At 44.7% G+C, this 19,659-nt stretch overlaps 1 protein-coding gene across 4 annotated transcripts in view; it reads right to left on the bottom strand.

Annotated features, from left to right (window-relative positions):
- LOC147240483 (uncharacterized) overlaps positions 1–18,410 on the bottom strand; it is a 47,032-nt gene extending 28,622 nt beyond the window's left edge. Inside the window, exons 1-19 of one of the 4 annotated variants that reach the window (XM_086192634.1) lie at positions 18,150–18,410; positions 8,691–8,759; positions 6,586–6,610; positions 6,244–6,261; positions 5,823–5,888; positions 5,380–5,516; positions 5,154–5,270; positions 4,929–4,986; positions 4,795–4,842; positions 2,636–2,704; positions 2,064–2,203; positions 1,766–1,897; positions 1,616–1,673; positions 1,432–1,512; positions 952–1,007; positions 638–824; positions 510–536; positions 261–344; positions 2–141 (exon numbers count right to left, since the gene is read on the bottom strand). In XM_086192634.1, coding sequence (XP_086048760.1) covers positions 2–141; positions 261–344; positions 510–536; positions 638–824; positions 952–1,007; positions 1,432–1,512; positions 1,616–1,673; positions 1,766–1,897; positions 2,064–2,203; positions 2,636–2,704; positions 4,795–4,842; positions 4,929–4,986; positions 5,154–5,270; positions 5,380–5,516; positions 5,823–5,888; positions 6,244–6,261; positions 6,586–6,610; positions 8,691–8,759; positions 18,150–18,176 — 1,539 coding nt within the window. In that variant the 5' untranslated portion in view covers positions 18,177–18,410. Of the gene's footprint in view, position 1; positions 142–260; positions 345–509; positions 537–637; positions 825–951; positions 1,008–1,431; positions 1,513–1,615; positions 1,674–1,765; positions 1,898–2,063; positions 2,204–2,635; positions 2,705–4,794; positions 4,843–4,928; positions 4,987–5,153; positions 5,271–5,379; positions 5,517–5,822; positions 5,889–6,243; positions 6,262–6,585; positions 6,611–8,690; positions 15,478–18,149 lie in introns of those variants that run through there. The other 3 variants (XM_086192633.1, XM_086192632.1, XM_086192635.1) reach the window with 3 other exon arrangements.
- Between the last annotated feature and the right edge of the window lie 1,249 nt (positions 18,411–19,659).

Genomic DNA, 19,659 nt, shown 5'->3' with positions numbered 1-19,659 from the left:
CCAACGAGTGGATGACATGTTTCCACGTGTGCAAGTGTTGCCTGAGAAGTGACTCAGGCAACGAGTTGTTACAAGCAAAGCACACAAAAATGGGCTCAGCCTGAACCTGAGAGCTGAAGCACAACACAATCAGGGATGCACCTAAAGAAACAAAACAAATTAAGCGTTTTAAAAAAAAAATATATATATATATTGTTGTAATTTCCTGTAACATTTTAACGCTGACAAAAATGACAATGATAGCAAATGGGCCACCTCACCAACAATAAACTTGTTTTCTGCCAAAATCTCTTGGAGCTTCTTGAGCGAGTTCACATTTGGTGGCTGACCAAAAGCTGCCAACCCTGGGAAGAGCGAGCGCGTAATAAAATCAACCGGAGGATTGTCAAACACGGGATCATCCAAATGATCAAGAAATAATTTCAACATTCATTCTTTTTTTTTTTTCCCCCCCCAGATATTTTTGACACACACCATTGAAGCAGGGTTTAAGAGAAGAGGAAAGTTACCTTGGCCAAAATTCCCGGGTACTCGAGCTTTAATAAAGGATGAAATTAAAAGTCAAATTAATGGGAATTTTAACAACAACAACAACAACAACAACAAAAAAGAAATTTGAATTAAAAAAAATTGATACCTTTGTTTATCATCTGGGGAGGAAAAAACAAATTCATATTAGTCGTCACTTTGTTGTAATATTCCAGTTCTTTGACTATCCCACCCCTTGGTTTAAACCCATGAATATTTGGTTTTACCGCTGTGTGTTTCCCCATGCGCACATGTTTTAAGTAGTCTGGGAAGGTCCTGAACAGCTCTCTGCAGTTCTGCAATGAGGGTGGCAATAATGAAAGGTTACATGAAGTTTACTGTAGCTGGCAAATATAAATGTGTTCTAAACACAAAACAAACAAACAAAAAGAAGAAGGAAGAAACGACATTTAATGCTCTAACCTGACATTGCACACTGTAAGTCGATGCATTAGACGGCGCTGATACAGGTTGAACTTCTACAAAGAAAAACAATTCAACATGCAGTTCAATAATTGTTCTAGTGAAAGAAGATTAAAACTGAATCGCAGAGTTCATTGGCTGGTTTCCATTTAACATTTCTCCAATGACTGACAGGCTGTAAATGGGCTCACCCCTTCCCTCTATGCCTTCTTCTTTGATTTTCACACACTTTCTTTTTAAAAAGAAGTTTTCCCTCACCCTGATTGGATGAGGATTTGATTTGATTTGATTTCAGCATTTCTAAATAAGTGCACTCTTAATTTTCCTCAGGAGCTGCTGTAACAGTTTAATCTTTCTTATCTAAAAATCTCCACAATATTTTTTATTAACACAACCTCTGTAAAATAAAACAGCCACACCCCCCCCCCTCAAAAAATAAACCTGTTGACAATGAAATGAAAGAAATAATTAAAAACGTACTCAGTTTGCTCCCCGGTTTGACGCTTAAAATTAAACTTCTCTCCTCTTTTTCCTTTGTGATGGACTCCAATTTCTTCAAAGCTAGAGGCAAGCACATGCTCCGTGAGTAGAACATCATTAAATGTTGCGGTCTGGCACATGTAGAAAGATCCATCCCAGCTGAACAAAAAGTCACAACACCCACCTTCTGCATAACAAGAAAAAGTCACTGACGCAAACACGTCAGGCTCCAGGCTCAGTTGCTGAAACACAAAAGCAGAAATCAGTGATAACGCAAACCAGCGCACCTTTCATCGTAGATGCGTGTTTAAGTTCTTCTGGTGCGCTCGATTACCCTCATATCAGTGAGTGCCGATCTGTGAATCTCCTCTGCCTGCTTTGCCAAATTAAGCATCATGGACGCAAAGGAGTCTGAGTATTTGCTGTAGCTTTCCTTTGACAGCAACGTGGAGGGGTGCCACACTTTCTGCACGAACACAACAAACAAGGTCAGTTACACGGTCAAGCTACATGGAGACAACAGCAACAACAAAGACAAGTAGAAAGTTAAAATTAGCATTGAAAATCTCTTTGAGAGCATGGATACGCTTCTATTTTTATAAATATTCTCAATAAGGCGCAGCGCGACTTACAAAGTAACAATAGATGTGGTCAAAGCTCAGGACATGTTTGATGATCGTGTGGGTGGCGAAAGTTAGGTTGCAGAGCGTGCACAGGTAGTATCTTCGGTCAATCTGCCCAACGCAGATGCATTCAACAACGTGCTGCATGCCTGCAGGAAGCCAGTCAGAAATACAGAGGAGAGGGAATTTTAGTGAAGTACATCAGCAGTCCATCAAACTCTCCAGCATAGTTGCCTGCCCTTTCATGAATTTCAACCCATGGATTGGTAAAAGCCTCCATAAAATAAATTCCTCTCATGATATTTGGTATCATACGATTATAAATGTATGCACGTAACAAGAAAATTAGTCCCTGAAGCAAAGATCCTGGCAAATTTGGTCTTGAAATCCCAAAGGTAGATCTTGGGAGGTAAGTCCTCTGCTGTGAGTGACCTCATCCTTCATTCTGTTCCTGGTCTCCGTACACAAAATGTCTTCGATAAAAACATCATTGACAGCGGAACAACATCCGAAGATCTTCAGTTCATACTGAGGAATGACATTTTTTTGAGTCACGTGATGAGATCGGTACAGTTGCTCACCGAGAAGTGGATTCTTCCTCTGGACATCTTTTTGGTACGTTTCTATCATCGTCCTTTTTCTCTTGACAGCTAAAAATGTTTAAAAAAAAAAAGAAGAAAAAAAAAAGTTAAGGAACACTTAAGATGGATCAACAGCAGATCCCTCTACTGGTTAGTTTGGATCAACGGGTTCATGTATTTTTGGACAGGACAGAAAAGACATGAGCAGAAGCGAGAACATTACTGACTCAGGGTAACGTTGGGGAGGGGAACTTCCTGGAAAAGATCGGCTTGATCCAATGTTCACGGAATGCAATCTCAAGGTCAGTTACGACCACGACGGAGTGTAAGAGAGGGAGAGATGGTTTTACTTCTGGATTGTTACAACAATTAATGTCTATTTTATTCTTTATTATTGTTGATACGGTTGATGTTTGAAATTGACCACACACACAAGTTGCTGCTGAACTCTTTTTGTAAAATGATATCTTTTCCAAGACCCAGAGACTGGCTAGCTGCTTGTGAGGGTAGCACACTGACTGGTAGTGGGTAGGAAATGCTGGCATTCGTCAATCTTGCCCACTCGGCCTCACAAAACCTGTCGATCCTCCATACATACTGGTTCAACGTATCAAAAACTAATCAGCCCCCTCCCACAGAGCCATGGTAAGTAGTCTGCAGTCACACTTCTTGTCATCAGCAAATGTTTTGTTTTGTTGGTCAGAGTTACAGTCAGAGTCCCTGTGGGTCCCTTTGAAGCCCATGTGATGGAAATCCTTCACAGTGGACTTGGACCTTTCTGATTGGACATCCATTTTCTGCCACTTATCCTGTTAAGGGTCACGGGGGGATGGAGCCTATCCCAGCAGCCTTCAGGCAAGAGGCGGGGTTCCCCCTGGATGGGTCACAAGTCCATCACAGGGCCAACACATAGAGACAGACAACCATTCACACTCAAGGACTTGGACCTTTCTGATTGGACATCCATTTTCTGCCGCTTATCCTGTTAAGGGTCACGGGGGAGTGGAGCCTATCCCAGCAGCCTTCAGGCAAGATTCGGGGTTCCCCCTGGACAGGTCACCAGTCCATCACAGGGCCATCACATAGAGACAGACAACCATTCACACTCACAGTCACACCTACAGTCAATTTAGAGTATCAATCAGCCTCGTCCCCTCTTGATGTCTTTGGACTGTGGGAGGAAGCTGGAGTACCAGAGAGAACCCACGCAGGAACAGGGAGAACATGGAGACTCCACACAGAAAGACCCCATGCTGGAGCCGAGGCTTGAACCCGGAACCTTCTTGCTGTGAGGCGACAGTGCTGCCCACTGCACCACCGTGCCGCTCCCAGAGTATCATCATAATAAGCTTTTCTAACATCTTGTAAAAGACTGATTGGGCACAAGACCCTCCTGAGTGTGTTCAGACCCGTAGCTGAGGCTGTGCACTTGTGATCGGCTCACCGAGGTTGCATCTGTAGTGGCACAGTGTATGGTTATATATCCAAAATTTATGATTCTCTGTGTTAGGTTGAGGAATACTAAGGGAAAGGTCAGGTTTTGGCAAACACCAAGGAATATTACAGCATCATCATCTCCCTGTTTGGAGTTGTTATTGAGAAGATATCGATGTCCCGGGAATTACTCCCATGTTTGGAAATGTTACCGAGAAGATGTTAATATCACCGAGAAGAGTGTAATATTCCGAGAAGTTCGTTGCACCAAAACAATGTCAGTCGCCAAGACACGCATGCACATACGCACACACATACATCAGTCCCGGACAGTCCAGCTCTCTAGAGTTGGAAGAGCATCTTGGAATGTTCCGGTCGGAATGACCCAGACACACACATCTGTAATCAAAATACACGGCTCTTTGACTATAAAGATGGGCTGATGAGATGTGTGAGGGGGGCTTTTCTCGACATGGGCAACTTCTGTTACTCTGTGTTGTAGAACTTGTGAGACTTTGAGAATATAACCCGTCGGCTGTACTCTATCTCTTCCTCTGGTCTATTCTTACATTTTTGTCACTTGGTGACCGGTTGAGGTTCCAATCGAATCCTCTATATAAATTGGCGTTGTCGGCAGGATTAACGCTTGTTTAAACAGGGACTCGTGTTGTGTTTATATATTGTGGGTGACTTTATTTCCTGATAACGGCGTGTATGGCACCCACCTTCAAGTGAGTGGAGGAGCCGCTCATGTTCACAAAGGGAGTGCATCACTGGGGAGAAATGGCAGATCCTTTTCATTATTATACAAGTTCACTAGTCGAACTGTCAAAATATCACACATCTTGGGATCACATACCTTCCGAGTAGGTTTGCTTTGCACACTGATCCAGCAGAGTTTTTGGCAGATCCAACATCTAATTGGAGAGAACTAAAAAGTGAATACACCCAAAAAATGGTGGCAATTGCTAGCTGCAGGTTTGGTGTGATGAATCAGCAGCGTTTAATACATGCAGCATGGAGAGGAACCATCGTCTGTTTCTCTGTGGTTTACAGGCATGTCCCCAACATAAATCCAACCAACCTGAATCTCTCTGGGATTGTCTTTATTCACATTCCTTACGATCTCAGCCGTTAGATGGACTCTCAGATTCTTGCAGGGTATCCAGGAGAAACTCAGCCGATTGGGATCTGTGTAGTTCTAAGAAACAAAACCCAAATAAGATAATGCAAAAACAAAAAAACAAACAAAAAAACAACAACAACAACAAATCCCCACACAAGTTAATTTTACAATATTCAGCACTCACAAAGTAGTTGATGTTGTGTTCTCCGGAGGAGAGGTGGCTTAATATCTCTTCAGTTGTGCACTTTTCCTCACACACATGGCACAAGTAGAAAACATTTACGTTATCCGGTCTGAAACAGACGGTCAGTAGAGACAAACCTGGAAGAGAGTACATTCAAAAACGCCAACATTACTTCATACACAGGGAAGCTTTCATATCATGTCAGATCCTCTCACTGGTGGATCCTTGACCCCGTTTCGGATTTGAGTGGCCCGAAACACACAGCCATCTGAGGCCTGGTAACGGCACTGCCATCTTAAAAGTGCACATCCCGTCACGTCTCAAACATGCTGTTTTATTGTTTAAGACCGAACTCCCTTAATGGTGTCACCACAAAACATACAGTATGAAAATCAACGCGTGTCATCAAACCTGGACAGTGAAGTGGAGAACACTTAACACACCTAAGATGGGCTGTTTGATCTCCTTTGTGGCGTGAGGGTTCACAACAATAATGTTGGGAATGTAGCCTGTGGGGAAAAGATAAGAAAAAAAAAAAAAGTACAATAAAATTCATCCAGACAACCCAGTCAAACTCAAAGAGACAGATGATGGTATAACGTCAGTTTACAATGGGAAATAGCGCCACCTTTTCTTTTTTTTTCCCCGCCTGAGATGACATAAAATCACAAAAACTTTCACAAACATCCTCGAGCAGACGGAACTGCTTGGAGACTTTACTGTCACCCCCTTTTAAATAGACAAACCCGACACACTTCAGCGTCAGGTTTCAAACAGTGGCCCTCATTCTGTTTCGCCCGAAAAACCGACAGAAACATTGGAAACCACCACAGTGCAAATGACAGAAAGAAGAAACGGGCTTACCAGAGCCCTGGAAAACATCTAGAGGGGAACAAAGACAAGGTAATTTGTTACAGGTTTGAATAATTAAAAAGGCCCCTACACATCGGCTGCAGTGTGCATTGCCCTGCGCCGTCTCGCTAATTCATCAACTATTCGTTGCACCGCACTGAGCAGACCACGATGCAAGAGGCACGCTTGCTCTCTTGACACTTAAAAGAGACGTTGAGCACAGCACACACCACATCCTGTGTTTATGGGCCTTGAAAAGGAAACGCATGCGATAAATGTCAACTGTGGCATGCCCTCATGGGCAAATTAAACGTCACAAATGGGAAAAATGAAAAGGTGAATGAAATGCAGTACCTTTCTTGAAGATTTCTGACATTTTCTGCAGGACAGAGGGAGGAAACACGCAGACATGGTTTATTAATGTTGATGCGGCAACAGAAATGTGGGGATTATTTCACACAGGAATCTGCTTTAAGCTGGGGATGGAGAGTGTGCTGTGTTCATGTTTAAGATGTATTTTGTGGTTTATTCACCAGTCAAAAACAAATACCCGGCCTTAACATGCACCCTGAGTACGACAGCTCCACACTGAGGATGCACTAACATCTGGCCACTGATCATACTTCACTTTAGCCACATCATTTTAGGAGTGTGAACACAAATGTGACCTGGTGTCCTTTTTTTGTGCTCAAACACACAGTGATTCACACGATACTAGAAGAATATTATCAAAACAAGCCTGCAAATCCTACAGAAATGTACAGTATAAAAAGGTATGTCAAATATTTTGAGAAGATTTAGTTGGAACACCCGTAGAGACAGACCTGGTGTGTCATGTCATGATTTCAGACTCTTCCGCTGAACATCAGGCATGAGGGAGAAGTGATGCTGCCAGGCTCCATCTTGCTAAAAGCCAAACTTGCTCATCCAGCTGCCAATTAAACGCTCCCAAATAATAAACCAGACATATCATTTTACCAAGATATTAAGCTACACAGAAGGCACAATGCAAGTGTTCTTGACGAGTGGACGTGTTGGTTGACACAATCCACAATTTCGGTGAGAATTTAGAGAAACCCAAATAATGTTCTCTGCCTATGACTGGTAGAAGTGAGCTCCACCCACGAGTGGTAAGCCTTGAAACTGGGTGTGAAACCATCATGAGAGTTTTTGTTATTGTGCCTTAGGTACCAGTCACACCCGTTGTGTCTGTGGAAACCTGCTAAATGTCAGCTTGACAGGCTACAGTCCAAAACATGTTTTGACTCAGTAAGTCAGTGTGGAAGGAACATTGTGATCCAGAGAGACTGGAGGCGCGATCGCCTTGCAGTCTGCAACTGCACAGTGACCTTGTGCAGCCTGTTTATCTCTGGTGAGAACACACACTGTCGAGAAGGACCGTCCTGAGATTCCACATAAAAGAGGACAGACACTACAACACGGCCGGCCTTCTCTCATGAACTCTGCTGTCTCTGAAATCTCACTGATAGAAAAAGGATTTTCTTTTAACAGAAACTCACTTCCTTTTGGCGGTGTGCATGACGTCCCTTGGATGGTGATGATGCGAAGATGATGAAGAAGCTGCCGCTGACACAGTCTTAGTTGCATATTAAGAGGTTTATTACAGAAGGCACAGCGTCACTGCTCCAGAGCGTCCATGGAGAGATCCTTGTAGGCAAATTTGAACCTCTGGCTGCTCTGCTGCAAGAGGCCCGACTATGTACCAGCGTGCCCATCCCTTCATGGTATGTTAACTTAAAAGGTCGTCCCTTTGAAAGAGGCCCCACTGACCATACATGATAAAACCCAGCAGCAACAACATCCTCCCTACATACCAACCCATAACTGACCTAAGGACTGTCAGGTACCACACAAACACAAATGCCTCCTTTTTCCACATTGGAGGAAGTTTGTGCGTACACACTACAATAGAATGTGGCCCAGACGTTTCCAAATGTGCTTTATCAGCTGGTGGCTTTTGCTAGATTAGAAATACACACTGATTGGCGTGCGAACAGAGGCATGTTATTACAAAGTGATTGTGTGAAAAGCCCATCGAAAGATATCACAGCTGATTCTTTTGTTTCAGCAACTTGCTGTGGAACACTCCCAGTGCTTTCTCTCTCATCAACTTCAAGGTCTTTTTTGTTTCTTTTTTTTTTTTTTTTAAATCAAAGTATCGCCAGCTATGCCAACCGCGCTCTTATTAAGAGCTCATGTCCCTCGCCCATCAGCTTCTCTCCCTCAGTACTACAGGGCTGATAGAACTGGGGCTGAGAGCAGATCGAACCCTTCCCCATTACAGACTAAAAGATTTGTCGTTTGTATCTCTTATTCAAGTTCAAAAGGTGCTTTTCTGAACGGGCCTCCGTGAAATGAAACAACGCCGGGACACAGTGGCCGGCAGGAGAATGGCTGGATGGATGCGAGTTGGAATATGTTTGAAGGCTGATGCCCACCTTTTTATGATCGTTTGACCCCAAATGGCACTTGAAAGAACAAAACTTGTTATATTTGGAAAGGCAGACCTGCAACAAGAAAAAAAAGGGGGGGACATTAGGAACCCAGAAATGGTTAGATAATGTTTCCATCATGACTGAAGACTTGCAAAATTATATTCCACCACGAGCTCACTTCAAATGGGCTGCTGGGTACAATGATGGCATTTTCTGTACATTTAACCCTTTAACACATAAAGCCCTTCTCACAAGGGCATGCATGTCATTCTTATGACCGTCCTCTGCCCGCGTCACAAACCGTGAGCTTCACTTCATATGAGGCAGGCAGAACAGCCAGAGCTGGATGGGGCTTTGTCCTCAGATCCAGTCCATACTCAAAACTTCAGCCGAAGGACCACTCATCATCGTGAAGTTGGTCACGCAGCCCTTTTCCTGTTACTGAAGGAGAACCATTTTTAAGTCAGAAGACTTTGATCTCGTCTTTACTGATTCCTTGAGTCATTCTCTGTCAATACATTTATCCATTCATTTACATTCAGAAAAAAGGACCACGATTGTCACCATGATTATCCAGCACAAACATGCATTCTTGGAAACTCCAGACGGACACCAGAAGGCACATCAAAAGTGGCAGGAAAAATCGATATTCCTGGTTTCTCTTTGGGATTAATTGGTGCAGTGTAATCTGTTCTCTAAGTGCACTGGGTTTGGATTGTGCAAGTCCTTGCCTGTGCAACGCAATCCATTGGAAGAGATCTGCTTTGATCAATTAGTATCATCAACACTGCAATGTAGAAATATGCGCCCATGAAGAGAGACGCTCAGTAGCCTTGAAACCAAAATCTTTTCATTCATCAAGTCCCAGGGAACATTCGTGCTTAATCTGAAGAATTCCCTCGAGGCAGTCCTAAGACACCAGGTGAACAAGAATATGACAGATAAAGTCCTCCTACTCCAGGGTGTCAGTTAGTACTGTCTGAGTCCATTTTCTAATCTACTTCATCGGCCAAGAGTCGCACGTGGAAGAGTGCCTGGTGACTAAATGCCACAATCACATACACGACCCCACATACGCCTGATGTGCACGTCCCTAGAAAAGTGACTACCACCCAGACATCAACAGCTGCGTAGCATCAAAATTCCACACAACGATTTCTACACCATCTCTGGCTCTGGTCTGGTACCTTTATCTGATATCGCATTTATCAGTCACAATATGAACTCCAAATCTGCAGTGGGAAGTGTGTAAGCAATCTCGCTCTCTTTCCATCCGTCCTTGGATACCTGGTTACTCCAGTGTCAGATTGATGCCACTTCCACTGGTGTAGGATACGCGGCATATTAACACCTTAACCTACGGCAGACTCAGACATGTTCCTCCCTGGAACTGAGGCAATGAAGTTGACAAACAGTTATAGCTGGACCATAAATAACACTGCCTCTTGCACATTTCCACATACTCATTTCTACACCATCTCCTTCCCTTTTCTGGGCTTTTATTTATTTATTTATTTATGTTTTAGTTTTGTTCTATAGTTCATGAAATCAAAGCCTTCAAAAGATTATAAGCTCAGCCTCCCAGACCTATTCGCTCCACTTCAGCCTCCATTGATGAAAGCACGTTAAGAAACTCTACAGGGCAACACACAAGTCAAGAAGGAAGGTGTCAGGAGAGGGATGAGGCCCTGGTAGCATGCAGGGCCTCTACGACTGATTTAACGTTATGGGTTGTGGGGACCCAAGCAAGAGAACCTCCCTAGTGGAGAGAAGCCCAGACCATGCAAACGACACAAAGATGAATTTAAGTCTGACACACACACACACACACACACGTGTACATAAGGGGCATGCACATGCTGGTGTCCACAGAACAAATCAGGTTTGCTCTGCAGAGTTCAGGAAGTACTTCAAAGGAAAAGTGGCACTTCTTTACCTGTACTGATGACAAGGTGGAACTGTATCTCAAATAACATATTTGGGCCGTATGGGAGCATTACCCATAACCAGAGGAAGCCATGAGTAAGGAGAACAGTCGCATCTACAAGGGACAATGTATCGTTTATCACTGGTTAGGTGGCAAGTCAAGATGTGGCAACTTGAGCCAGCACGAGTAAGACCAAGACAGGTCACTTTAGACCGCTGCGACTGGTGAGTGTCAACACTCTCAGGTGTGAACTCGCCTGAGAGAATAAATCTCAAAAGCCAAAGATTGCAGTTAACAACCGGGTTCTTAACCTCAGGCTTTGTACTTCCAGCCACTTTCCCGTGTCACACATAAGAATTGACGGCATCACACACCCATCAGATGATGAATGCAAAAAGCTGATATCCACTGTGCAAAATTAACCACAGATAGCCAATGCTGATGTCAAGAGTCACATGATGTGCGGACTACTGCCACAGCATCATCGTGCCCAGACAGCTGAGGTCCCCTACAGGAAAAAAAAACAACAACAACAACAAAAAAAACAAGATTCAAGACACAACAACGAAAAAGTGTGCACACAAAACAAGTTAAAATGTAAACAAAATCAGTGTTCACATAGTTGCACAGAAGGAGCAGTCCATCAAGCAGGAGTTTCCCAGAAATGAAGACATTGCTGCTTCAAAGAGACTTCATGTTGCTGAGATCGGTGCTGGGGACTGTTCACCCAGCTCTTTGGTGGAAGTCCGGCTAACAGTGTGGCGCGGTTGGATCCTTGCTGTGTCCGTCATGGGTGCAGGCTGATCTCAGCGATGGTTTTTGGAGCCTCAGTTTCCTGTCGTAAAATCATCCTGCAGCAGACCACTTGTGACATCACATTCTGATACAGACAAATGACCAGAGCATTGAGAGCTGAAAATCCAAAGGTGCTGAGCATATAAATACACAAGTTAAAAAAACAACAACAACAACAACAACAACACATCAACCAACATAAAAGTGAGAAAAATATGTAACTCATCATGATGTAAACTGTTTAGCCTATAAAAAGTTATCTGGCTGCAACTCTGGAATTGTGGGATTTGACAGCAGCAGATTGAAGCAGCAGCGATTTGCGAGAGCAGCCAGACTCAACCGCAGTTTGTGTTATTTCTCATCTCACCAGAACTTCGAGCCTCTCGGGACAAACAGGGTCTGTCACAATCATTTTTCCACCACAAGCCTCGGCTGAAACGAGCGGCAAAGCACGCGAACGCAATCAAAGCTGCAGAATCCGAGCTACAGCTACAACTGAACCCGCAGAAAAGGCCGATAAAACAGTGACCCCTGCAACCACCGTTACAACCAAGCCAACGGTCACAACTGACAAGACAGTCACAACCAAGCCCACAGTTAAAATCATTACAGTTGAAGAAGTTACTCCAGCCCCACATTGTGCACAATGCCAACCAAAACAATGCACTGAGGGAAAGTTTCAACCACAGGAAGGTTTGCGCTCACTGTTTCGAATTCCAAAATGTGGAATCCGGTGCAGACTTCTTCATGGATCCAGAGGAAACCATGACTATTTAGATAAATGGCCCAACTGTAGGTTTGAAGAACAGCGTGGAGAGTTAAGCACTCTCACGCCACAGAATGAGCTACCAACTGATTACAAAGTCGATTACACGCAAGACTATTGCCCTTTTCACACTGAAAAACGCGTGTCAACGCAGGTTTTTGGACTCGCATTTTACTCTGCATTAGGGCGCGTGAAAGCTTCCTTCTTGTGATTTTCTCTCACGTACGTCATCGCACTGACAGTGTCGTCATTACACATAAACGTGCGCCGGAACACTGAGAGGTTCACAAAACAACGTGGATGTCGTTGAGTCGAACGTTAGCGTTGTCGTTGCGTGCACTTCTATGTTGTCTCTTTTACAACGCGTTGAAACGGCAAAGATTGGAAAATGTCCGTGCGCTAATGCAGCGAAGGAGGATGGAGTTTCTGGCGAGTCTGGAAGGGAGCTGAAGAAGCTACAGGCGAAGCCTGACAGGCGGCACAGTGACAAAATCAGGATGCGCCAGGAAGGTCGCGTGAAGCCTGAGACGACGTGCGTTGCCTTTTTCATACTGCAGGGGAGCCGAGCCGCTAAACACTCGCGTTGCTTGGCAAGTCGGTCGACGTAGGTCGAAATGCCAAGTTGACCCTTTCAGAGTGCCCAAAAGTTGTGAGTTGGTTCGGGGTTCGGCGCTCTTCAACGCTTCTCACCCGGCCCGCAAACTCCTAGAACAGCTGGTCTGTCTCTCCCCTTTTCTTTTTCTATTCTGCTTGATTTTTGATTTGTTTTCCTTTTAAAAATGTCTTTTCTTGCAACAACTTTTCTTGTCGCAAAGCTTTTTTGGCACACGGAGTTGAACGTGCCTCTCACTTTGAGCTCGTGAACGCATCGTTCTGCGTAGCAGTTAAATTTCTTGGTTTTCTAATTTTGTAACTCATCATCGATCGCGGCTCACGGTCACTATACTGTTGGCCTCCCCTGAGCCGGTTCCGTTGGTTTTCGCGCTGTCACAATCATAAAGATCAATGCTGCATCTGTTCAGGCCTCGGTCTCTCTCTCTCTGTCTCACTGCCAACTCCGTCTGACTCCTCCGAGTCTGCTCAGCGTCTGTTCAATAGTTATTCTTTTGTTTGTAGGTCACTATCGTTCATACCGCACACCTTTTCACAGGCGACCTTTGCCGTCCACTTGAGTCTCGGATAAATCTTATGATTCATGTCCGATCCTCCACATGTGCCTTAATTGGTCTGCTTGAATTATTATTCTGTTTCGTGTTTTCCCTTTCTATATTAAAAATCGATATAAAAACTCTAAGAAGTGTCCCAACTCGTTTTCATATTTGTATGCAAGCCACTGATCCGCAGAGAACTCACTGATAAGATTTGATCTGAGACTGACCGTTTCTCGTCGGACGAAACCAAATTACAGCGAGTGGTGCCCTGAGCAACAACTGTGTAGCATCCTGAAGATACATCATCATCATCATCACCATCAGCTTATCAAGTCGCTACAGTGGGAAACACAACCTTTAATTGTCATGTCACCAGGGTTTTAAACCTGGTTGCCAGTTAAAGGTACAACCACAATTTATCACCTACACCAGTGATTCCCAACCTGTGGGTCGCAGCCCCCGGGTGGGCCTCGAAGGTATCGCAAGCGGGCCACCAAATAATTTCCGAAATAGTGTGATTTTTGTGGAGGGTGGAAATGTCATTATTTTTAAAATAAATATATACAGAATAATTTGTTAAATGTTAAAACTAAATTACGTTTAAGAGGATATCAAAGTGTTTAAATATTATTTTCATTATTTTGTTTTTTTCTCTAAGTATTGGACAGGTGACGAGCAAGCGAGATAGGAAATTTTGTTTCTATCGGCCGGACAAATTTGCAGTGGGTCCGCATTGCACTTGACTTGTTTACATTTGATGCTGATGGCTGAAACTGGAGTGTGAGGATGGAACGCTGACTACCAACAGGGAGAACTAAAAGGAAAGAGACAAGACACTGATGGTGAATCGACAGCTTTCAGAGGTGGGCCGCGAACATTTTGGAGAGCTAAAAGTGGGCCCTGAGTTGGGAAGAGGTTGGGAACCACTGACCTCGACTGTATGGTTCGAGAATCCAGTGTCTCTGGACCAGGACCCTGAGACTGTAAATGCAACCCGTGAGCAAGCCAACGCTGCAGCCAACAGCTTCTGGATGTGTGGGGACGATGTGTTGCGCTATGTTCTCCCATCCAGGACTGGATGCTAGGATGCAGGATAGGACTGTGTGGTTTAGTCAGACTGCGAGTTCCAATGGTAGTTATGTATGAGGGAGAGAATGAAATCGTCAGGCAGGAAATGGAGTCAGATCAACCTCCAAGGTCGAAGCGACAGTTCACTCCAGACAAGCGAATACAGTTGAACGCGACAGGAACTACCAGAAGATTCCAAATGAATTTGAGGCACAGAAGGAGGTGAGAGCCGGATTAGTGTCCTTAGTGCCCTGGATTGGGATTAATAAGAATGCAGTTCGCAAAGATGTAAAAAAAAACAAAAAAAAAAACAGTTAAGATTGACGGCGGAGGACAGCACTGCATAGGTTAGTGGGGGTCATGAAGGAATAAAAGGTCAAGAGATGGGTCTGGAAGATGCCAACTTGATTTAAAGACCTTAAAGTGGCCGTTTCTTGGAGGACTGGGAAGACATGTGACTATGTCTGTGGAATGTGTCTGTATAAACAGGAGAAAGCACAAGCGCCCAGTTGTGAGGAAGATGAACCCAACTGTTAGTGCTCCAGGGTGGGTCTTTTCAGCCTCGCCTGTGTGTTGCGTTGTAAAACGCTCCTTCTTGTACAAGAAAATAAATTACAATTAAACTTTGATTCTTTGGATTGTAGAATCTTGCTTAATTTCCTTTACTGTTTATGCATTTCCCCTGTTATGTTTATGTATTTTTCTCTTTTATGATGCGAGTTACTAGGAAGTGAGCAATTGTTCTGCTTATATATTTTCCTTTTGTGTGATGCGAGTTGTTAAGAAAAGAGCTAATGGAAATATATGACGCCTATGATCTGTGCAACTAAAATTGATCCGTTAGTTTCTATGCTTCTCTGCCAAAGGTCAGGCAGGATTGTGCCGCAACGTCTCGGCTGAGCCTGTTAGAAACGCAGAGGATGTTCGCTCACGTTGCTGATGCGCTAAATACGCAGAATCAAGGATGCTTATGTGCAGACTTTAATAATATATATGTATATAAAAGGTCAAATCACAGGTGCTGACATGTGTGCCCTCGTGATCGGGTTTTCGATGTCGGAATCTTACTTTGTGGTTGACAGATTGATGTTCGTCGATGTTGATTCTAGGAATTTGAACCAGTCGACCCCCAACCTAGACGCCCATCTCGAGACTCCAAGAATTCTTGTACGTGACATGTTCTTGTCCCCATCTATACGCCCCCTCCCTAATGAATATGATCTATGCCCCCTCCAAGGTGAAGAAATGTATAAGTAACTGACTGTTCCTTAGATTCATCAGAGAACTTCTGATGCTCTATGAGTTCTGTGTCTTCTCTCTCGTGCATGAATCAACGTGTGTAAGCTTTGGATAAAAAGAGACCACCGCCTCCTTTCTTATCACTGCTCCCGCCGGGCGACCACCCCACACCGGGCCACTCAACCCCCCAGGGGCTCTGCGCTCATGTTGCTGAAGCGCTAAAAACGAAGAATCAAGGATGCTTATGTGCTGAATTTAAGAATATATGAAGGTCTAACCACAGGTGCTGACATGTGTACCACTATGACCTGGTTTTCCAAGTCTAAAACTTACTTTGCGGTTGACAGATTGATGCTAGTCTCTGTTGATTCTAGGAACTTGAACCATTTGACCCAACCTAAAACGTCCCCCTCTCAAGATTCCAAGAACTCTTGTAACTCTTGAACGTGACTTGTTTTTGTCCCCGACCTGCATGCCCCCTCCCGAGTGAATGTGAAGAAATGGATAAATGACTGTTCCTCAGGAGGATTGGGGTTAAAGCTCTCTGGACTCAACTTTGCTGGACTCCAGTGCTTATTTGAAATCTAAATCCTCCGCCAGTAGAACCTGGTTGTGTCTCAAACTTTGAAACGCTGACTGGGAAAGACAGTGTCCAGGCTCAGGCGGGTGGAGGCTCGGCCTCCAACCGGTCCAGGACTGGGCTTTGCAGCCCTGCCTGGAAATCCACATCACCTTCATGCTGCTGGACTTGCCTGGAGCAATAAGCAGTGTCACTCAGTGTTGCAAACCTGGCTAGTTTTTCTATATCTGGCGACTTTCCAAACCCCCTTGCTGACTGAATTTGTCAAAAGCAACTAGTGACAATTCTAGCGGCTTCTTCTAGTCTCGGGCGAACGTCTGTACAGGCACCACTACCACTTTAGCGCGGCGTGAAAGCACTTTACTCTACTCCTCAGCTCATATCCTGAACGTGCAGTGGGGACTGCAGGAGCCCCTCCCCATGGCTGTCAGTCTCACTTCCTAGCAGCGCAGCACTCCCCGCTGCAGCTGGAGAAGAGAAGACTCTAAATAATGATGGCACTACGCTATTCTGTGCAGCAGAAACTTCCACCAGCTGCGTGTCAGACGCGTCTCCTTTTTTCTTTTTTTTATAAATGTTTTCAAGTTTTATAAACTCGCTCAAGTTCTGTTGATTTGGTTGTTGTCCCTTGGGTTCCATGTTTGTCATTTAAGGCTGTATTCTGTCTTTTTGGGCAGTCAAGATTCCAGTGACAAATTTGAAAACTGACAGGATTCACTGCGCCGTGGGTGCCGGGGCTTCCTGTTTTGATGAACTGATTGCACTGCCCTTCAAAAATAGATTCGCCTCGCATGTGAGTGTGCATGTACCGCGTCCCTATGGAAACAAACTTAATTTGCATCCACCCAGTCCAACAAAAGACAATCACTAATTTATTTCGAACATCTGCATATACCTATGCCAGATTATAGCCACAAGGACAGTTTAACAATTTTAATCCAGCGGTCAGACTGCGTCTTACTTTTAAACTTCAACACGCTGTTAGGCTATGTACTCTAAACCAGACTTTCTCTAACTCTCACATTCATTCACTCAGTGCTTTTCCTCCCAGAAGACTTCCACCAGATGAGCACTGCACGCACGCACGCACACACACACACACACACACACACACACAACATCTGTTCATCAAAGATGAGGGCCTGCAGTGATACACACGGCTTTCAGTGACAGAGGATTGGACTACGGTGAAATTACAGAACACAATCAAAACTCCCTGCAGCACTTTTGATGCTCTCCGTTCCTGCAGCATGTTTTACATGTACCTCACACCGTGTGTGCCACTGCATGTGTTTTATCAAGTGGTTTTTTTTTTGTTAGGAAACCAAGAAAAAGGATGATTTTCTCTGGAAACATCGGTGTCAGACAACCCGGCAACACTCATTCCCCCCTCCCTGACTGAGAGTTAACAACCTTGAGGTGTTTTAATTTGGATGCAAATCAGAACAACCTGAGAATCACTGCAGCAACAGGGGGGCGGTAAGTGCTCAAGCCGGCGAGAAACGACACCGATGCTTCCGGGGAGATTGTTGGTGTGCTTCTTAAGGAGGGAGGGGGTCAAGAGCATCACGACAGTGTCCTGCCTGCGCTCGCTGCTTTCACGGGGCGTCCTCAGGTGCAACTCATCGACTTAATTGTGGTCCTGTTGTGCACGAACACCACCGGGATACTGAATCGCCACTAATTTGAGGCGTTACTCCAGCAGCTTAAAAAAAAAAAAGAGACTTAACCTCTCTCTTTTTTTTTTTGAAGCCAGGAGAAATCTCGCGCGTCGCTAAGTGAGCCAAAGCGCGGTTATACGGTTAAAAAATGGCGTCAAATCGCTCTAAATATGATTTGACACTCTCAAACACCCGATGACGCACGTCCCTCTGCAAGCACGAACGCCGCGGGGTCACGTCGTTTCTACATGAGACGCTCGAGCGGAGTCACCTACCTGGCAGTGTAACATTTGGCTCTCCATGGCCAAACCTCGCTCCCAACGTTCAAGCAAAGAGGAGGAAAAAAAACAAAACTGAAGGTGCCAAGTTACCAAAAACTCTCCAACAACACTGCCTTCACTTGGGCTGGAGGAAACCTCTCACGCCATGATGACGTTATGCTTGAATGACAGCAACAAAAAACCCACACACCAGCAGTCAAGATGCTCTCTCTCTCTCTCTCTGTTTCTCTCTCTCTCTCTTTCTCTCTCCCTCGCTCTCTTTCTCTCTCTCTCTCTTGCTCTCCCTCTCTCGTTTTTAAACAGTCTGGCTCCTCCTCCTTCTCCCTGTGAGGGGAGGCGCTCAGTAGAGTTCGACCAGTAGAGACAACCACCAATCTGTCACCCAGAACCTTCAAAATAAGTTTTTCCAGACTTGAACAACCAGACCACAGGGGTGCACCTGTCTCACCTGTGGCTGGTCCTTCCACATACGTTTATAAAGTCAGCATATGAACATCCTTCCTGACCTTTTATGGAAAAGCACAGATTCTAACAGGTCTAAAAGAGTTAAAGCAGGTTATGTATTTCTGATGAGCGGCACAGGTTATAGGTGGTACACGTTACCGGGAGCTCATTACTTGGTAACTCACATCGAATAAAAAGAAAAGAAAAGAATACACAAACATAATAAAGGAAATGCACAACCCAATAAAGGAAAAACGCAGGCTTCTACAACACACACTCACTCACTTGTACTTGTATCTTTGTGAGGACTTTCACTGACGTAATGTCGTGGCGGAGAAGGTGGGTGAGACGAATCAGAGGACTGAGTCTCAGGTGTCAGGTGGGGGGGGGGCTCGGCCCTACCAGCAACGCCAGTCAGAGATGTCTTCCAAAGTGATGGAATCATGACATACCCTTTTACCCTGTAGTCAGGCTCTGTGTGTGTGTGTGTGTGTGTGTGTGTGTGTGTGTGTGTGTGATGGCTTCATCCTGTTTACCAAACTTCTTGGCGAGCTTAGATAACAAAGAAGAAAACACATTTCTCACCTCCAGTTGAGACTGGACCAAATGGGAGTGACGTCCCCACTGAATGTGTGTGTGCTGCCCTCGGCTCCCTTCCCAGTGTTCCCAGATGTCTCCTTTTTTGGTGGGATGGGTTGACAGTTTAACACCAGTACTGGAAAATAACCTGACACCCACTTATGGTCACAGTGGCCCAACTCTCATTCCCCTCACCCTAAATTAAACCATGTCAACCAACTGCCTGACCCTCCCCTTCACCCTAAACCTAACCAGAATCTAATTCTGACCTCGAACCTGAAACCAAGTCTTGACCTTCAAACGGCCCTTCGAAGATGTGAGGACCGGCTAGAACATAAGAGGAACCAGCTGATGGAGACGCAGGTGACACATGAGGAATCTCTCTATTCACAATGGCCCTACCAACAATGTAGTCAGAGACATCCTCCAACGGTACGGAAGACAGGCTGTGTGTGTGTGTGTGTGTGTGTGTGTGTGTGTG

Source organism: Aulostomus chinensis, chromosome 22 (genome assembly GCF_037954235.1).
Source record: "Aulostomus chinensis isolate RoL2024-O1b breed Wild chromosome 22, RoL_Achi_v1.0, whole genome shotgun sequence".
Taxonomy (NCBI): domain Eukaryota; kingdom Metazoa; phylum Chordata; class Actinopteri; order Syngnathiformes; family Aulostomidae; genus Aulostomus; species Aulostomus chinensis.
This window is presented reverse-complemented; position numbering and strand designations above follow the sequence as displayed.